Source organism: Callorhinus ursinus, unplaced genomic scaffold (assembly GCF_003265705.2).
Source record: "Callorhinus ursinus isolate GAN/ISIS: 27379988/994484 unplaced genomic scaffold, GSC_fseal_2.0 scaffold53, whole genome shotgun sequence".
Classification (NCBI taxonomy): Eukaryota; Metazoa; Chordata; class Mammalia; order Carnivora; family Otariidae; genus Callorhinus; species Callorhinus ursinus.
This window is the reverse complement of record NW_027397115.1, coordinates 8,558,633-8,577,895: the sequence shown is the minus strand read 5'-3', so window position 1 is coordinate 8,577,895 and position 19,263 is coordinate 8,558,633. Positions and strand designations below refer to the sequence as shown.

The 19,263-nt window shown below is 54.6% G+C and overlaps 1 protein-coding gene across 3 annotated transcripts in view; it reads right to left on the bottom strand.

The window, feature by feature from the left end:
• Positions 1-17,111: 17,111 nt before the first annotated feature.
• The window catches only part of UBE2V1 (ubiquitin conjugating enzyme E2 V1), a 31,785-nt gene continuing 29,633 nt past the window's right edge, over positions 17,112-19,263 (bottom strand). For all 3 annotated transcript variants that reach the window (XM_025853277.2, XM_073884000.1, XM_073884002.1), the window contains one exon: positions 17,112-18,707. In XM_025853277.2, the coding sequence (XP_025709062.1) occupies positions 18,561-18,707 (147 nt within the window). In that variant the 3' untranslated portion in view covers positions 17,112-18,560. The remainder of the gene's footprint in view (positions 18,708-19,263) is intronic.

Below are 19,263 nucleotides of genomic sequence, written 5' to 3'. Positions count from 1 at the left end.
TCCCATAAGCCCCTGCGGGGGGCCTCCTGTTATTCCCATTTTACCGGCGAGGAAACAAGGCTCAGAGAGGTAGAGAGCCTTGCTCAAGATCACACAGCTGAGCTGGCCTTCGAACCCGGGCCCTTCCAGCTCCAGAGCACACGCTCTCAGCCACAAGCCCCCACTCCCAGGGAAGCAGGGAGCCTGCAGTGAGCTGGGCCCCTGGCAGGTAGTAGGTGCTTTTCCTTGCCCCCCACCTCCCTGCCCGCCCCTCCATGGCCCAGCGCCTGGATTCAGATTTCCGCCCAGCCTCGAGGTCAGCAGCCCGTTCTGCCCTGAACCGGGAGGAATGTTCGTGGTGGCCTCGGCCCGGGTCCGAGAAGAAAGGCAGCCTTGTGGGCGAAAGGTGAGCCGCTGGGTGGGCGCAGGCGTGTTTACCCAGGGCCGGGCGTGTGGCTCAGGGTGGCGCCGCTGTCAGCCGCGCCGGCTGCCCCGGGCCTGTGCTGGCCTCCAGATGTGCGCTGGCTCCAGCCGGCCGGGCCCCCCCACCCCATGCACAGAGGGGCTTTATCAAAAGCGGCTGTGAGGAGGCCCGGGAGGCCGCCTGGCTCCAGCCTGCTGGCTCCGAGCCCCGGGCCTGCAGAAGCCAGGCGAGCCGCATGCGGGCTTTTGTGCCCGGGGTCTGCATCCGCGCCACAGCCTGACTGCCCTGCTGGCCTCGGACCCCCGGGGGGAGCCCCGCCGACGGGTGCAGCCCCCTTTTCCAGGAAACCAAAGCTCCAGGAGCAGTCCGGAGGGGTGGCAATTCAAGAAAACTTCTTTTTCATGCATTTTTCTGCATCCCTAAGGGGAAAGGTAACCCACACAGAATAAAACAGTGCAAAACTCAGTAAAACTCGAGGGGTGTTAAAGGAGCAGGCCAAGGGGAAGGCACTCGAGGGAAGGAGGAATTGCAGATTTGGGATGGCGGTTCCCTTAGCGGGAGGTGAGTCACGGGGAGGGGCTTGGTTCTCCCCCAGAGTATTGCCTTTCTTGGGGTGGGAGTGGGGGGTGTCATTCTGTATGTTTTCTTTGGTGGCCGGAACTATTTTGCATTAATAAATAACAATAACTGGAGAACAAATCGAACAAACGAAGACTTCCTGCTGCTTCCGACCCTCAGGCCTCCCCCTGCTTGGAGTTGTCTTCCAATACCTTCTAGAGATTGCCTGAGAACCCACAAACAGAGCCACACACATTCTCGTCCCGATTCTGTTTTCGTCTTACTAATAGTATTCAAATAGACACTGCTTGGTGCCTGGTGTTTTCATTTAACAGTCTGTCCGAGGCTTCCCGAAGCCTTGTGCCTTTTCGTGGCTGTGTAGTATTCCACTGGCTTGGGGCCTGCGTTCATTCCCAGGGACCACGCTGCAGTGGACACCCCCACCCACCCACCTGGCACCTGTGTTTGGGGGCTCAGGAGTATTTTCTGGATGCTCAACTCTTAGAAGGAGAGCTGCAGGGTAAATGCATCCAGTCTTCTGAGAGCCACGGCTGACTCGTCCTCTCTGAGGCTGGTGTCCTGTATTGTCTCAGCAGCAGTGCAGCCCCACACAAGGAAACTGAGGCGCAGATGCTCAGCTCTTCGTAAGGGCAAGCAGAAGTAGCTTCACACGGGTCTCTCCCAAAAAAACACGCCAAAACACCTCTTTCTTGGTTTTGTTTCTTCCTCGTTGCACAAGAGAAGCATGTCCCTTGCAGAAACTTTAGGAAGTACAGAAAAATCACAGTTAGAAAATAAGGCTTCCGCCCTCCCCGCCACCCCCAGCAGCCTCTCTGGTGGGACAACCGCAGTCCCCTCCTCTCCGGTCTCCCCGCTTCCAGCCTTGCTCCTCTGCAGACCCTTACAGGCAAACAGGGAGGTTTCGCAGCCCCTCGTCGGGGACATGTGGCAATGCTGGGGTCATTTTGGGTTGTCGCGCTGGCAGAGGGGCGTGCCACTGGCATCCGCTGGGTGGAGGCCCCTACTACACATCCTTCAGGGTCTGGGCTGGCTCCGGGACAGAGAATGATCCAGCTCCCATGTCAATAGCGCCCAGGCTGAGAATCCCGCGTTAGCCCCGAGTCACGTGCTGTCTGTCCTGTGCTCAGACCTCCCATGGCTCCCACCTTGTACGGAGGACAGCCAAGGCCTCAGAGCGGCCACGAGGCCCTGCAGGCCGTGCCCCATCACCTCCCTGCCCTCCCTCTCTGGGCTCCAGGACACCAGCCCCTCCTTTAGAGCCTCTGCGCCACCCACCACCGTCTCTATCAAATGTCACTTCCTCTGGGAGGCCTCCCTGACCTCTCGATTTAATATCTGCCCCTCTCTGATCCTTTCTGCCTTCTTTCTCCCTGGCACTTGGCCCTGAAGTCTTACTGACTCATCTGCCGGGCTCCCCACCCAGGACACCAGCTCCGTGAGGGAGGGAGAGGGCCGCTCTGAGGCAAAGCCGCCCCCGGCACACAGTAGGGACTCCGCAGATGCTCATGGATGGACAGTGGGAAGTCCGGATGTCTGGGCAGCAGTTGCGGACAGAGGATCTGGATGCTGAAAGTTGGCCACTGGGGTGGAGGCCCAGAGGGAAGAGCAGGCCCCCAAGGCCACAGGCTGGAATTTTCCTACACCCGGCAGCGCACCCGTGTCCTTTCTGGCAGCTGTGCCCCTGGGCCCGAGGTCCTGCCCTCATTACACCGAAGCTTCTCTCACCAGGGACAGCAGGAAAGATGGAGGGGATTCCAAAGGCAACTCCTGAACCACCTCTAACATTTATGGAGCACCAACTACATACCCCACCTTGGACTTGGGCAGCATAGGGATTCTATCTCAGTGATTTCCTGGAGGCCAGGGTTGGTAACTCAACCATCTTCCTGTTCTCAGGGCCTAGCACTACGAAATTTATGGAGCACCTACCGTGTACCGTGACTTATACTGAATGTACCTTCTTGCAGGAGAGAGAAATTCTGGACCGTGGATTTAGGGCCGGAGAAAGTCAGTGCACATTTCTGTTCATGCTTCTAATTATTATTTTTTTTAAACAGAAAGCAATCTTTTTGTAAATAAAGAATTCCCAAGTAAGAAAAAAGGCAACCCTACCACCTACCACTGCTGGGAGGAAATTCAAGAGGCCTTGGAGCCCAGAGGGGGTCCCTGGGGGGCCTGGGAGAGTCTTCCAGGAGGAAATGAGTTCTAGCAGAGGCCCCAGGATGTGTGGGCAGGAAAAACCCTGTGGGAGGCTGCTGCCCGGACGTGGGGGTGGGGGCAGCTGGTCAGCTGGGGTGCTGATGGTCTGGCCCCTTGCTATGTGTCCCTGAGTCCAGTGTTTCTTGGTGGAGCTTATCACAGCCTCGTTCCTGTGATTATGTTCCTGCCCTGGGACTCTGTGAGGGCAGAGCCCACTCTGTCTCATCCACCTATCTGTCCCCAGGACCCAGAGCTCACAGCAAGCACCAAAACGCACATCCTTCCAGAAGCTCAGAATGTGGCTTTTTGGAAATCGGTCTTTCCAGATGTTATTAGTTTAAGGATCTTGAGATGAGACCCTACTGGATCAGAGGTGGGCCCTACCTCTGTGATTGGTGTCCTAATGAGGACAGGGGAGGACACAAGGCACGTGGAGACCGGAGTCATGTGTCTGTGGGTCAAGGGGACAGGCAAACATTCTGTCCTGGAGCCCCCAAGCAGGCATGGCTCTGCTGACCTGGGTTTCTCTTGTTTTAAGCCACCAAGTTTGGGGGACTTTGTTACGGCAGCCTCCGGACACTCACGAGGGTTGCTCACACAGACGAACAGGTGAGTGAGGGAACAAGCCGAAAGCAGCTTTGGTGGCTGTCCCCAGCCAGCTGTGTGTGGTGAGGCGACTGCCCTCATCCCCTATGACAGGGTTTGCTTTCTGGGGTGCTGCTCAGGCTGTGGGGCTGGGGAAGCTGGAGGCAGCCCAGTGAGGGAGGGGTGGGCGTGAGGAGGAAATCAGGTCATGTAGACATCACCACCCACCCTCCCGCCCCTTCCCCAGAAGTCCACGTCCACACCCTGTGTGGACACCCAGCTTCTGGGGAACCTCACCCCTCCTGATGCCTTTCAGGTTTGCTGCAGCAGGTACTTATCCTCAAATATGGACGCTCCTCAGAACGTCCACCCAAGTGACTGTCCTCACCTTCAGTTAGAGCCCAGAGCCAGGCTGTCAGGAGGGAATTTCCTCCCACCCTTTGTCCTTCTGCTGTGGCCTCTGGAGGTCAGGAGACAGTGGGATGCGGGGCAGTGGCGGGGAGAAGCCTGAATCCTAGCTCTGCGCTGAGTGAGGGGGTGAGTGGCTGCTCCTCTCTGAGCCTCAGTTTCTCCAGCTGTAATGGGAAGAATGTCACCTGGCTTTGAGAAAACCGTTGTGCAGAGTGGATGAGATGAAGCTGGGCCTGGGCTCGTGGGGCACCTGGCCCATAGGTGCTTACTAAGAGAGTGGGCCCGGCATCCTTCTCTCCCAGGACATAGCCCTGAATCCTAAAGGGGGTTAGCCCTTCCCAGCCTCAGATCCTTTCAGAGCTCCAGTCGCTGGCCCATGGCCTGTCCAGTGGCCCCACAAAGCCACTCCACCCCCAAGGAGCTCAATATCTTTAGAAGGACCCAGGCTTGGATTTCATGCCCATAAAGTGCCTGAAATCAAAGCAGGGCTGGAGACACGGAGGGTTTTGAAGTTGGCGCAGGGCAGGAGGGGCCGTGAAATTCCCAGCGGTCTTGGCCCCTCTCTGGGAACCCGCGTAAACAGGGGCCCTTGGCAGGAGGATGGTGGCCAGGTACAAGGGGGCATCTGTCATTTTAACAATCGCTTGAATTCCAATCAAGACTTAATCATTCCAAGTTTTAGAGAAGACAACGGGGAAAACTCAACTGGAAAACCCCCCTTTTCCGGTGCTAGAAGCAGGGAGGGAGCAAGCGGTTGGGCCCTGACGCAAGGACCTTACTCCCTCCCCTGCCACTTACTTGCTAAATTGCCTGACCTTTCTGGGCCTTAATTTCCTCACCTGCCCAATGGGAGACAATCATCTCTCCCGCAAAAGGCTGCGGCGGGGGCACCTTAGCAGTTCTGTGTGACGTGCTGGCCCAGCCCCTGGCCATGGCTGGCGCTCGGCCACCAACACTGTCTTTGTCATTTTTCCCTAACGACACGAACATCAGCTTCTCCTGAACCGAGGGCCTCCTATGAGCCAGGCGCTCCGCAGGCATCGTCCCACTGAATCTTCTCACGGCGGCCGCAGGAGCGGGGCCTGGTGCGCCTCCCCAGCTGCAGCTGGCAACCAGAGAGGACTGACTGTCGCCCGGGGCACGCAGCTGGTGGGGCTCCGGGCTGCGATGTAGAGCCCAGTCCTCCGGCCACACCGTCGTCCATCCTCCTCATCACTTCCCTTCAGGAAATCTGAGGAGCTAAAGGGAGGAGAGAAAAGCCCCCCACATTCCCACAGGTTGGGGCAGGGCTTCTCCACCTTGCATCCTTGACATTCTGAGCTGGATCATCCCCTGCTGTGGGGGCTGCCCTGTGTGGGGTCTTCAGCAGCGACCCCTGGACTCTACCCACCAGAGGCCGGTAGCTCCCCAGAGCTGTGACAACTACAAATGTCTCCAGGCATGGCCACGTGTCCCAGGGAGGGGGCAGCAGGCCTGGAGTAAGGGTGTGAAATGTTGGAGCGTTTTCTCCCTGTCTACACGCACGCACGCACACAGACACACTTAAAAAAAGATGGGCATTTCAGCCAAATCCTACGTTTTCCCATAAAAATGCAGCTGGTGACAATCACACATGCGTTTGGCTTTGGCAAACGTCCCTCTTGGGACGGGGAGCTAAGGAGAGAGAGTGGGATGGTACATGAAGAATGGGGTGACTCTGGCGCCCATGAGCACGAGTGGGGGTGGGGGTGCTGGGCCCGCCCGTTGGCCGGGCCCTGGGCATCTTGCTGTGCTGAGCAAATTGTAAGTTCAAAATCGAGGTTTTCAGCCCCTATGCTCCTAGATCCTCTGTGAGGTGCAGCAAAGAGCCGACTGGATGCTGGGGTGGAGGGATGGGGGCAGGTTTGTGGAAGGCGTTTGTAGCCTCTCACTGGGACCTCTCTCAGGGACCACTGTGACCACGCCTGGGGTGGGGGTGGGTGCTTTTCTCCCTGACCCTGCGCCCCACTGTGGGGTTTCCAAAAACGAGGGCCAGCTGGTGCTCTGCTGAACCAAGCGCCCGGTAGCAGAACCCATTCTGTGATTTATCTGAGCAGAGCTTTGGGGGGGGGTGCAGAGACCCCCACGCACAGTCCACACAAATTCGTTCCTGGCTGGCCGGCTGGGGTCGGATCCCTCTTCTGTCAGCCTGAGGGTCATGTATCTATGATTAGATAAGAAGTGCTGGCCTTGGATGAAAGTGTCAGGGGCCTCGGCCCAGTGGATCCGGTCCTGGGCTGGAGGTGAGCAGGGGGTTGGCGTTCCCCTCCTAGGGCTGAATTCTCGGAGGTGGTGGTGGGGGGGGGGCACTCAGAGCTCTGAGTCACAGTCTGTGGTCAGGCTGAGGGGACCGAGGCTCAGGGACGAGCAAACTGCTCAAGGTCACCCAGCATGCTGGCCTCTCTCAGCACCTCGGGGTCTGTGGGGAGGTTGGGGTCCGGGGGGTCAGCAGGAGCTGCAGGGGCCAGCGGACTTCCTCCCACAATCATTTAGGTCTCGATTTCTTCTTACGTAAAATGGGCTTGGTAAATAGTCCCTGCCTCTCAGGGCTGGGGAAGATAGTTTCGTGATGTGCCCAGCACGCAGAAGATGCTCCTCAAGATCTGACAGTTATTCTTAGTCCCTGGGTCACCTGCTCCCCCAGGCTGCCCCCTCGGGGGCCCAGAAGGAAAGCTCTGGATGAAGACAGTTTGGGTTCAGATCCCGGGTCTGGGGGGCCACCCCATTCTAGCGACTTAACTTCTCTCTCTCAGTGTCCTCATCTGAAAAATGGGGGCACCAACAACATCACAGGATAGTGGGAAAAAGAGTGGTATTGGGGGTTGGGGGTGTGATGCACTTCAGCCCCGGGATTTAGTCAGTCCTGAATAAACTGACCTCACAAGGCCGGTCAAGGAGTGGGTAGTCGTCGTGGTGGGGAGGGGGGGTAGGCAGTTAAGGCCTTGTGACTCGTTGGAGGCCAACTTGGTCACAGTGAATCTCACTTCGTGGCTCCGAGCTGTGTGATCTTGGGCCAGTCACTCAGCCTCTCTGGGCCTCAGTTTAATCCTGTTAACATCAGAAGACCCCAGGGTCATGCAGGAGAGGGCTGGGTGGGGCCTGGAGTCTAGTCCCAGCTCCGCTCCGGGCCTGGTGCTGGGCTGTACCCACGAGGAGAGGCGCAGGCCCCCCACCCCCGCCCCGGGCTTATGCCTGCAGGAGGGGGGACCTGTGCCTAATTTGAAAGCATGAGCAACAGAAAGCCTTTTTCTTTCCATCCATGCTGCTCCTGGGAAGTTCAGACTCGAGCCTTCCATTCCATTTCTCCACTGCCCACTGTGACATGTCTCCCGCCCCAGCGTCTGTCCCTAGCCCCAGCTCTTCTCTCAGCTCTGGACCCACAGCCTCCTTGATCCCTCTGTCTGGAGTCACAGGTGGTGTAGCATACTCAGTGCTGAACCCCCCCGCCCAAAACTGACCCCTCCAAGCCCCCCCCCCCCCCCCCCCACCGCCGCCGGGACAGGAAAAGGCAACGCCAGCCTCCCTGGGCTGAGCCCAGGACCAGGGATCTCTGCTCCTCTCCCCTCACCCCCGCACCCACTCCGTGGGCTTGCTATCCGATCATTCTGCATTTCATGAATCTAAGAGGCCGTGTAAAATGGGAGACATACGATGTGAAAAAACGTGCATCCTTGAATCAGTGAAGTGCCGTGTCCAGCATCCAAGCACTCCTCACCTGGGCTCCTGGGACCGCCTGTGGCAGCCCCATACTCTCTGCCCCCCCCCCCCCCCCCCCCCTCCCCCTCCCCCCCCCTCCCCCCCCTTCCTCCCCCCCCCCCCCCCCCGCGGTCTGTCCTCCGCCTGCGGCTAGAAGGACTCCGTGAAAACCCGACTCACTTCCTGTTCCTCCGGTGCAGTTTCTATCTCCCTTAGAGAAAAGGGCAAATCTTGACAAGGTCCTATATGATGTGTCCCTTGTCACCCAGACCTCGTCCCCTCCCTGACCCCCTCCCTCACTCTGCTCCAGCCTCACCAGCCTCCTGGCTGTTTCTCCAACAAATCAGGCTGCTCCTGCCTCAGGGCCCTTGCACTGGCTGCTTCCTCTGCCCAGAACATTCTTCCCCCAGGTACCCACATGACTCACTCCCTCATCTTCTTCAGGTCTTCGTTCAGATGCCACCTTCTCAAATAGCAGGTCTTTCCTGCCCCACGCCAGTCACCCCCACCTGCCTACCCTGCTTAATTTTCCTCCATAGCATTTATCACCAACTAATATTCTACATAATTGAATTTTTACTTGTTGGTTTCTTCCTACCCGCCTCCATGGTCGCCACCCCCAGAAGGTCAGTTTCACAAAAACAAGTGTTTCTGGCCTGTTTTGTTCTCTGCTATATTCCCTGGGCCTGGGGCAGAGCCCGGCACACAGTAGGTGCTCGTTGTTGGATGAATGAATTTGGAGGTGTGGATGCTGACACACCCCTGGGTTATCTGGGAAGCTTTAGGGAGCTCTATGATTGGGAATCACCCTGTAAACTGTAGAGTGCAATACTCCCTCGATACCATGGCTGGGTCAGCATGTTCTCCGTTGGGGTTTGTGGGAAAGGGGGCAGCTGAGGGTCCTGGTGTTTACAGTCAGATTCCCAGAGCTAGGTCCCGATCAGGGGCCGGGGCAAGAAGGGGAGACAAGGGGGGGCTCCTGGGTCTGGCTTCAGGCCTCTGACCACAGTGTCAAGTTTGTGGAGAGAAAGATCAGGAAGGCGGTGGGGTCAGTGTGGCCGGAAGTGGCCGGCCCAGTCTTCTGGCCTGAATTATCTGGGAAGAAAAATAATCACATTCCAAGAAACCCATGGCTTGGGCGCTGGAGCCACTTGTGGGGGCGGGGTGAGGAGGCGAGGGGCAAGGCTGGCTGGGCAGGTGGTGGCCCTGCCTGAGGCTCAGAGAGGTCAAACGGTCAGGTCGGGGTGACCTCAGATGGCTAGGATTTGGACCAGGCCAGGGGAGGTGCCCCCAGATTGTGAATGGCTGGGGCATGGCAGCCAGGACACAGGTCCTGGGGAGGGGAGACCACCGCTGTCGTCTGGGGTGCAGCTCGGGGACCCTGCAGCTGGCTGTCCACTCCCATCCCCCAGACCCTGGTGGGGGGCAATCCGGCCCACAGAGGGGACTACTGACCCTACAAGCCACCAATTGGGCCCAAAAGACCTGATGGCTCTTCCTAGGATGGTCCCAAGGCCCAGACCTGGGGAGAATGACAGAGGTTGGTAATAATAGTATTGATAAGAGCCCATATTACAGACTCTTTCCTGTACTGTCTCATTTTACCCTCACATCACCTCATGAAGAGGTCACCCCATTGCCATCGCAGGTCCCCAAGGACCTGTGGGGTCTGCTTCCATCTCACTCCTACCAGCCAGATCCTTAAACACTCTCTTCCAGCCACACTGGCCTCTTTGCTGTTCTGTCATCCCATCAAACTCATGCCACCCTCAGGACCTTTGCATCTGCTGTTCCCTCTGCCGACTCTTTCTCTAATCAGCACTCAGCTCAGATGTCACCTCCTCAGAGGTCTTCTCTGACCACACATCTAAAGCGGTTCCCTGCCCTTTCTCCTATCACATGAGCTCACTGTACTGTTTTTATTGCCCCAATCCAGTTGTTAAATTATCTTGAAAATCATTATTTCCTTACTCTGTGTCTCCCATGCCCAGAATGACAGCAGTGTGAGGGCAAGGGACTTTTCTGCTCTATCCTCTTCTGCACCCCCAGTGCCTGGCACAGAAGTAGCCCTCCCAATATGTGTTGAATGAACAAGTGTCAAAGAGACAGACATGTCCTCTCTCTGTGCCTCACTCGTGACTGGATGCGCCAATAAGTCTACCTTTTAGGAAAGATCTCATTTCATCCAGGCTGGACTCGAACACAGGATGGGTTGGGGGTGCTTCTGTAGCCCCCAAATCACTGCCTTTCTCTAGGGCAGGGCTGATGTTCCTGGAACCTCCTGCCCACTCTGGCCCAGGGAAGTCAGATGTCAGCTCAGCTCCCCCTCTCCACCCCATGCCTCTTGACAAGCCTACGTGGACTCTGAGCCAGTTTGTAGAACACAGACAAGGGGGCTCAGGCCAGATGTGGGGGGATGTCTGGGGCTGTGCAGGGGCCCTGACAGCCAGAGGTAGAACTGGAAACTCATTCCCAGCTGGCCTACTACGTCTGAGGCCAGAGCATGTGTGGGAGAGGCCTAAGATCAAGCTGATGAAACCAGAGCAGGAGCAGCTGGACTGGGTCTGTTCATTCATTCATTCATTCATTCATTCTTCATCAGGCATTGCCTCCCCCGTGCCCAGCACAGGGCCTGGCACAGCACATCCGTGTGTCTACTTAGCCATCCGTTCAGGCACTGTGGACTTTTAATGTGATGATGTGACATACATCTTCCTACCCCAGGGCCTTTGCTCTTGCTGTTTCTTTCACCTGGAACTGTCCACCCTGCCAGGTTCTGGGCACGGCAGGCCCTTCACACACTTGGTAGTCACCTGCTCAGAGGTATGTGCTTAATGCTTCAGAAATGACATTGTCCGTTGTCCATCTCCCCCATTTAAACATCAGCTCCACGAAGGCAGGGGCTCTTTGTTTTGTTCTGGGCTGTGTCCCCAGCAGAGTGGTCAGCACAGAGAAAGCACTTAGTAAATGCTTGTTGGATGAATGCTCTCCTGGGAAAGCTCAGGGATGGGGGTGGTACCTAAGCCAGAAGACGGGGTGACCTGCAAATTGGGGCCTGGAGGGAGCCTGGGGGAGGGGGCAGGTGTGGAAACAGAGGGACATGGTTGTATCTCAAAATGCCTTCCTCCAAGGAAGGTAGATCAGAGGTGGCAAGTGGTGATTAAAAGTTAAAAAAAAAAAGTCTCTAATCCATTGCCATCGTAAAAATATGAGATGCTTTACTAAATCCTGATGTCTGGCTTCTCTCTTGAAAAATCAAAAGATGTGGCCATCCCGAGCCCATATTCCAGGGGCAAATAGGTCAAGTTTCCAGTTCGCAGCAGCCCCCATCAGGCCCTTGAGGCGTTTGGGTTTGTGATCCCCCCAGCCAGAGGCTGCAGGAGTGTGGCTAGGGTGCACCAGGGTAGAGCTACCTCCAGGTACGGGGGAGGAGGTTGCACACCCTCTCCCCGGGTTTCCTGCAGGGCCCCTTTTGCCAAATGCTCACATGCAAGACGCCTGAGAGCCCAGCTCTCAGAAGTGGTTCCTCCCGGCCACATCTGTCCCTGGGGCCGGGCTGGGAACCGAGGTGTGGCCCAAAGCGCCGGTGCAGCGGTCCGCAGCGCGCGGGCGCCCTCTGCTGGCCCATAGCGGACGTGCAGGCCTGAGCCAGAACTGGGCACCAAGGGTCAGGAGACCTGGGAAATTTCTTTCTATTCTGTTCAGTAGCTAACTAATGTTTCCTGAGGGTTTGCTGTGTGCTGAGGACCGTAAGAATCCCACTACACGTAAAACCTCTGGTAATCCTTAGAGCAACCCTGTGGAGTGGATACAGAGAGGTTAAGGAGCCGGCCCAGGGCCACACAGCGGGTGCACGGATGAGTTGGGGTTGGACCCCTGACTCCTGGCCCTGGCCCTGCACTGGGGTCCAGTGAAGTAGATTACGTGAAGATCTCGCCTCTGCTCACACATTTCCATCTACTCAGCATTTACAAGCTTCACCTGGAAGGACCAAACTCAGCCGATCCCTCTCCCCCCCCCCGCCCTGCTGCCCTAGTTTTAGTGAGCTCATGGCAGAGGTGGGTGGTGGTGTCACAGGCCATCGAGACCCTCCCCTCCCCCAGCTTCTCACTGTCCGTGGCCGGAAAAGGCAGGCCCAGGTCCAGCTCTGAGGAGTCAATTCACGTGCTCATTTAATGCGTTCTAACTTCAGCACTGCTTTTCGGTATTGGGGGGCAGAGCAGGGAACACACCAGATGAGGCACTCGCCTGCCTGAGATCCACTCGAGCGAGGGAAAGAGGAATAACGAAACCAATAAAACAGATTGTTAGATAAAAACTCACAATCAGGTGATGTGGACAGAAAAGGGTGGGGGTTGGGAAGGCCTCTCTGGAGAGGACACACATGAGCTGCTGTCCTGGGGCTGGGGAGCCGGCCACACAGAGAAGAGTGAAGACCACTCCAGGCTGGGTTTGTGTGTGGAGACGGGGCACAGCTGAGAGCCCAGGACGCTGGCGGTGGCTTGGGCTGGGAAGGTAGTGGTGGATGGGAGAACTGGCTTCCAGAAGCAAGATGTTTCTTAGTGCACCCACTCATTGGCATGAGGTCTGTGCTTTTCCAAGCACCGCCGGGGGCAGGGCACATCAGAACACACAGCCTGTCACGCAGCAAGCTCTGGGTGGGGTCAGGAAGCCACTCTGAGGACCACGTGCCTGTCCCCTATTCATTTACGGGACTCAGACAGGTCTTGAGCAGGGACCGAAAAGGTCCCCAGCCGACCACAACGGAAGGGGTTTCCAATTTGAGCTACTCGTACCAGGGCCCTTGATGGCTGGTGAGGGTGGCCACCCATCAGCCAACCCTGCCAAGTACACCAGACCTATTTATGCTTCAGATGCCCGTCTCAGACAGTGAGAACTCCTTTACGTAAAGCACTCGCACAAATCAGTAGGAAAAAGGAACAAAAACAGGACTTTTCAACTTGAGAAGACACACCCTCACGCATGAGAACATGCACATGAAACTATGGGACAGCCGCTCAGCTCAGACTGGGGCAGGCAGGTGAGAACAGGCCCATGTCATGTAGCAGCCGAAGGCCTCACAGTACGATGAGAGAGACAGGGAGGGGGGAACCTGTCCCCCATTGTTGATGGAAAGGGGTGAGTTGATGCGTCTTTGGTAGACAGCTTGAAAATGACAGAAGGTGCCTGTGTCCATAGATGGAGAAGCCCACTCCCAGGGCTTGACTCCACAGACGTGCACCTGCACATGCGTGTGCGCGCACACACCAATGCATGCAGAACATCAGAGACCACCTCCGTGTCCATGAGGGCCGGGTCACCTGGGTGGGGGCAAGCTGTGTGCTGGGTGCTCAGCAGCTGTTCAGAACCGCACGCTGTTCCCTCGGTGCTGCTCCACGGCGACCTTGAGAGCCTGTTTGGGAGGAAAACATCCAGGGCAAGAGCGAAGTGGAGACCACCTTCCCAGTTACGCGAAACACAACGGTGGGAAGGAGAGATGGGGAGAGGGCGTGGGAGCATGGAATGGACCTGCATCTGCGTACTGGATCTCAGGGGGACCCACAGCCCGGGTGCTAGTCCGGAGAGGATGGGGTCAGAAGCGGGAGAGGACCTCACTTTCCATTCTATTCCCTTTCTACCGTGTGAAGTACTTCCTAGGTCCACGTATTCTCTTTCGTCAAGACAGAAATGGGAGCCTCCAGCTCAGGTGTGCAGATGAGTGTCTTTTGCAAGGGATGTGATGTGCTGTCCATCCTTTGCCACCAGCGTGGCCATCTCCTCTGCCCTTACCACAACTGACAATACAGTCTGCTTCTCACCAACCGGACATGTTCACATCTTATTATTTCTGGATTGGGACATTCCTTATCATCAGTAGGGTCTCTCTTTTTTAAGATTTTATTTATTTGACAGAGAGAGAGAGAGAGGGAGCACGTGCACGCACAGGCAAGGGGAGCAGCAGAGAGAGAGGGAGAAGCAGGCTCCCTGCTGAGCAAGGAGCCCGATGCAGGACTCGATCCCAGGACCCTGGGACTATGACCTGAGCCGAAGGCAGACGCTCAGCCGACTGAGCCACCCTGGCGCCCCAATCAGTAGGGTCTTACACTTATAACTGACAGCATTTTTTCTTGGTGGTACATAAAATAGTGGTACATCTCAGTGGACTGCATCTGACGCAGTGGAACCTGGGTCTGTCTCCCGTGGGTCCTGCAGTGACTCTGGTTTCTTAGAACCTTCCTCCGAGTGCCACAGGTGGTGCTGCTCCTGCTCTGACCCATGGTATGTCCTGGGGGGCAAAGGCCACCATGATCACCATCTTGGGAGGGTCAAGGTGCAGCTGGTGACAGGGCCTTAGGGCCGAACAGCTCTCCCGTGGCCTGCCGGCTGTATCGGCACTTTGTTCTACGCACGGAATGAAAAGTTGGTCAGTTGACACACTGGTGTTGGGAGATCTCACATAAAAATCTGCATTGTCTGTCTTGCAATCAAAGAGCTGGCATTCACTGAGCCCACATCTCTAGCCCACATACCCATCCCGCACCCCCCCACCCCACGCCTGCGCAGCATCAGGTACACGCCCAAACTCCGTGTTCCGGTTCACAGTGAGACCGTGAACACACTCTGTGCTGTCTCGCGGCAGCTAGACCTTAGGCTCTCGCACTAAGACCTCCCCTCCTCCAAGGTCACCTCCAGGCAACGTGAGGCGGCTTGGACTAAAAGCAAAAGCAGGTAAAACTTCATGTTATCCCAAGAAAGCCTCCAAGGTACATCCAGTCACCACGTGTACAGGTCAGAGCTAAGCAGTCTGTACAGCCTCCAGCCTGGCAGAGGGTGACTCGCAAGCTGGAAAGACGACCTGCTTTCACAAGCTGCCCTTCCTTCGAATTTCCTCCTCTGCTGAGTAAGGAAGGGGAATTCCCTAATGCTGTGCCCCGAGGTGGGTTCTGATGATGGACTAATACGGAGTAGGCACAAGCAAGGAAGGGGAACGTGTCCACTAGCTCCCTGGGAGCAGGGAGGGAGCACAAAAAGGCAAGGGGCCGAGCAGGGCGCCCAGACAGCCAGGGTGGGCAGGGCCGCGGCACGTGGAGTCTGTGCCATGGACTCAACACCATCACAAGGCACCAGTGCCAGTGCCGCCCCTACCCAGAAGGCTCCGGGAACCTTCCCAGCAGAGCTGAGACGAAGCTCAAGAGCCCTCATCTCGATATCAAAATCCAAGGTCATGGGGTAGTGGAGACCCAGCACGGTTTGCTGTTGGTGTATCAGAAGGGGTGCTTCCTCGCCCACTCAGATTACGCTGGAGACCTCCGCGCACCCCCACACCCTGCAGGTCTACACAGTGAGAAAGAATACAAGTATCTTCTCTCAAGAGCAAAGACCTGGCAGGCGCTGGGGACTGGAGGCGTGTGAGCTGAGGCTACCTGGTGAAGCAGTGCACTTAGCCCCCGGATGAGCGCTTCTTCTGTACCCTAAATTGAGGCCCGACGACAGACATACCTGTAAACCCATCAGCGACAATGAGGAGCAAATCACATGACTGTGGGACATAAGCACAAATCAGACTCCATTATCACATGTCGCGCACTAAGAAGGTGAAAGGTGCACTCTAGCAGTTCAGATGGCTCTTCTCTCCGGAGGTCACGCAGCCCATGAGAGCTGCCACCTTTAGATTTAGCCCTGAATTTGCCTTGGGGTTTTCCAGGAGCATTTTGAAATAATTTTAAAGTATTTATTTTTTAAGATTTTATTTATTTATTTGAGAGAGAGAATGAGATAGAGCATGAGAGGGGGGAGGGTCCGAGGGAGAAGCAGACTCCCTGCTCAGCAGGGAGCCCGACGCGGGACTCGATCCCAGGACTCCAGGATGATGACCTGAGCCGAAAGCAGTTGCTTAAATAACTGAGCCACCCAGGCATCCCTGAAGTAATTTTAGAACCTCCCCTGTCCCTTCCCTCCCTTGGGGGAGCTAAGGGCTAAGGGCAAAGAACCCACAGCAGAAAGGCAGTAATTCACTCTGGAGGCCTCCTAGGGACCCATATGGCAGAAATTTGGGCAGTGCTTTCTGGAGGGTGGCCTGGTAGGAACAATCTGGCTCTACCCAGGCACCAGGTTCTGACATCTGAGCTGGCCCCAACAGCCACAAAAGAATGGGCCTGGCTCCTGCCACAGGACACCAAGGTCATGCCTGCTGGCGGTTGGGACCACAGCAGGAAGTTCAAATCCTGGATAAAAACAACCACAGACACGTTTCCACTCCATACACAGTAGGTAGCAAACTGTCAATTGTCAGGCAAAACTCTTGTCTCCAACACCAGAAATCCATGTGAAAGTCCTATATTTCCCTTCCCAACAGACTACTAAATCCAGCTGGTAAGTAGGTACTAGAGGGGACTTAATAGCTGGAGTCCCACAAAGCTACTTAAAGGAAAGACTCCCCCCCGCCCCTCAGACCTTTTCACCATAACCTTGTCAGACAGGGGTTGGCAAACTGTGGTCCATGGGCCAAATCTGGCCCACTGCCTGTTTGATGAAGAATGATTTCTACAGATGAACATTTACAATGGACTTGATAAATCATACAATGGATTTGATAAATCATACAACGGATTTGATAAATCAGGAATACTAACTTTAAATTCCAGTAAGCAAAATGTTATCCTCTAAAAAAAAAGAATTCCATTTCTCTCATTAGTTGACCTGTAACATTAGAAAAGAACTATACTCAATTACTAGATTTTGAATTCCATCAATAAACAATTTTGTGGACATCTGTTTTCTCTCACTATGTAAGTATTTACACAGTACCTTTAATTTTGCCTCTTGGCTCACAAAGCCCAAGTATTTATTGACTTAGGCCCTTGGTGGAAGGAGGTTTGCCGACCCCTGATTTAGGACATCAATTTGAATCCCAAAGCATCTAAAACATCAAATTCTGTTCCTAAATTACATGCCAAGAGGAAGAAGGGCACAGCTTCTTAAATATTAACGCACACTTTTTTTTTTTTTATTATATTAAAATCAGGCAATGGTCTGACAATAAAAAGGCTGCTTATGGAATACTGTTATGTTCAACTTTACTTACAGGATGTTAAATCCTTAGAACTAAGGTATCCCCCAGAAAAAGATTAATGGAAACATCGATTGTTTTCAGACTTGATAGTTGCTGCTTCAAAAGGTGGTTTTATACAAACACTAAATTAAAAAAAAAAAAAAAAACTTTAGAACACAATGAATCGCTTTTATTTCGGTATGCATCCACATCTCAGCATTTAGTGGTCCTGAACAGAAAAGTGGAAAAATGCAGCAATTTGCCAGGAAGTCAAGCCCGCCAATTTCGGGGATCTGCTGTGCACACCGAGTTCTTTCTTAATCCCTGCTGAGGACCGTGGGAAGCAGCAGCACCAAAACCAAAGTATGCACCGAATTCAAGGTTCTTTTTTGTTCCAGTTGTCAGATTCCAAACTAGACCCAAATGGATTGTTAAGATGACCACATGAGAACCCTGTTTAAAACTTCTTCAATTTTTAAAAGCCAAAGCAATTATAGGAAAAGAAAACAATTCATTCAGAGGGATCATGTGTGCTTACAAGTGTCTTCTGTGGCCTTTCTCCAAGTTTAACCACCAAGCACTTTGAGAGCTGGCAGGTCTGAGTACCCCTGGTGACTGTTCTTTTCACTTATCAAAACCTGAGCTAAAAAACCGCATCAGCTGACGATGACAGCAGAAGGTGGCAGGGCTGAGGACCCAATATTCATTCCCAGGCTGGTGGAGAGTGAGTAAATGTGGTTCCAAAACTAAATGAGGGAAGTCAGAGACTCTTTCCAACCTTACCTGATGGCTTCTGGCCAAAGCAAGGAAGTGTCGTGGACAGTGTTGGGTGGTAATGGTGCAAAAAGGGTCTTGAGGAGGAGGAAGGAAAAAGCAGCACCCCTCGATTAAGGTGGGGGAGAAGATATAGGAAAGCCCTGAATTCCTCACCAAAGGCCAATTTCAGAGGGGAGCAGAGGGGGTTACAATCTATGCTTCGGCCAAGGGTGGTCATGGGAAGTGGAGAAAGGATGATGGCTTGGAGTGGGGAGGGCATCATTTAAGACTTAAAAAAAAGAAACCAGGGGTGCAGCTGGAGCACCCCCACACACCCAGCAGTAGTCCCACAGGCTGCGACCTGAAACCTTCACACCTACTCTAGCAGGCCACCCCAAGCTGGAGGGCTGTTGCAGGGATAGAGGGAGGGAGGGAGCGGGGAGGGAAGGAGGGGAGGAGGCAGGGAGGCAGGGGGAGGAGAAGGGGAGAAGGCAGAGACCCCAGGCCATGTAATCAGCAGCAAGGTGATTGTGTGATGTGTCTTTTCACAGTTGAGTTAGATGTGCCCCACCGGTTATGATGGGAATCAATTTAAATATACTTTCCTGATCCCAGAAGTTCAACTATGTGGACAGTGGTTACACTTGACAGGATGATTTGTTATAGCACAACTTATATATTTCAAATGGACAAAAAATTAGTATCGTTTACAGTATCTTAAGATAAATTGCCTTTGAATGGGAGCTTCCTTTCCAGTACTTTGAGGTCTACAAGACGTATCTAGAAAATGTACTACTGTGGAAAATGACTGCTTAAATCGAATGGGGGGGAGGGGGGAGGGCCTGTGGTTTCTCTTTTTGATTAATTGCTGTAACACTGTCCTTCAGGCGGCTGAGGGAGTTTCATGTTTTCTTTAGACATCATTAGGCGCCGGAGCTCTTGCAGGACAACTTTGATGCTATATGAATTCTGCCATTTTGCTAGCACTGATATGGCTCTTGGGTCCACCTACAAAAAGGCAAACAAAAAACTGTCAGGCTCTCAAACAAATGAATTGCTATGTGCTGGAGTAAAGCTGCAGATAGGAGTAAAATGCATTTTTCCAGTTGAACATGCCCATCACACAATGGTATCTGACATGCAGAAAATACCTGCGTGATCCCTCCCTCTGGTTAGTCTGTGTTTCCTGGTTTGTGTCCCAAACCCTCACCGTTTGGGAGAAGGAAACTATGGATAAGTAAAGCCACCCTTAGAGAAATGGTCCTGGCACTTGGCAAGAGTCCAGCTGGCTCTAGAACAGTGACCTGCTCTCCTGGACAGGCTGCTATGGCTCAGGGTCCTTTCTCGACGCCACACCCAGGTGGTGGATGCTAACGGCACCCAGGGCAGTAAGGAGCAAAGGCGAGCAGTGGCCCAGACCCACGCTCTCGTGACAAGGACTTGCCTCTGAGTCACACTCTCTCAAGTCTGTGCAGCAATTACCAAAAGAAATCTCCCAAAGTGTGGGTCGAGTTCTGGGTTCAGGACTTTTGGTGGAACTCAGATGCAACATGAAACACTGAAC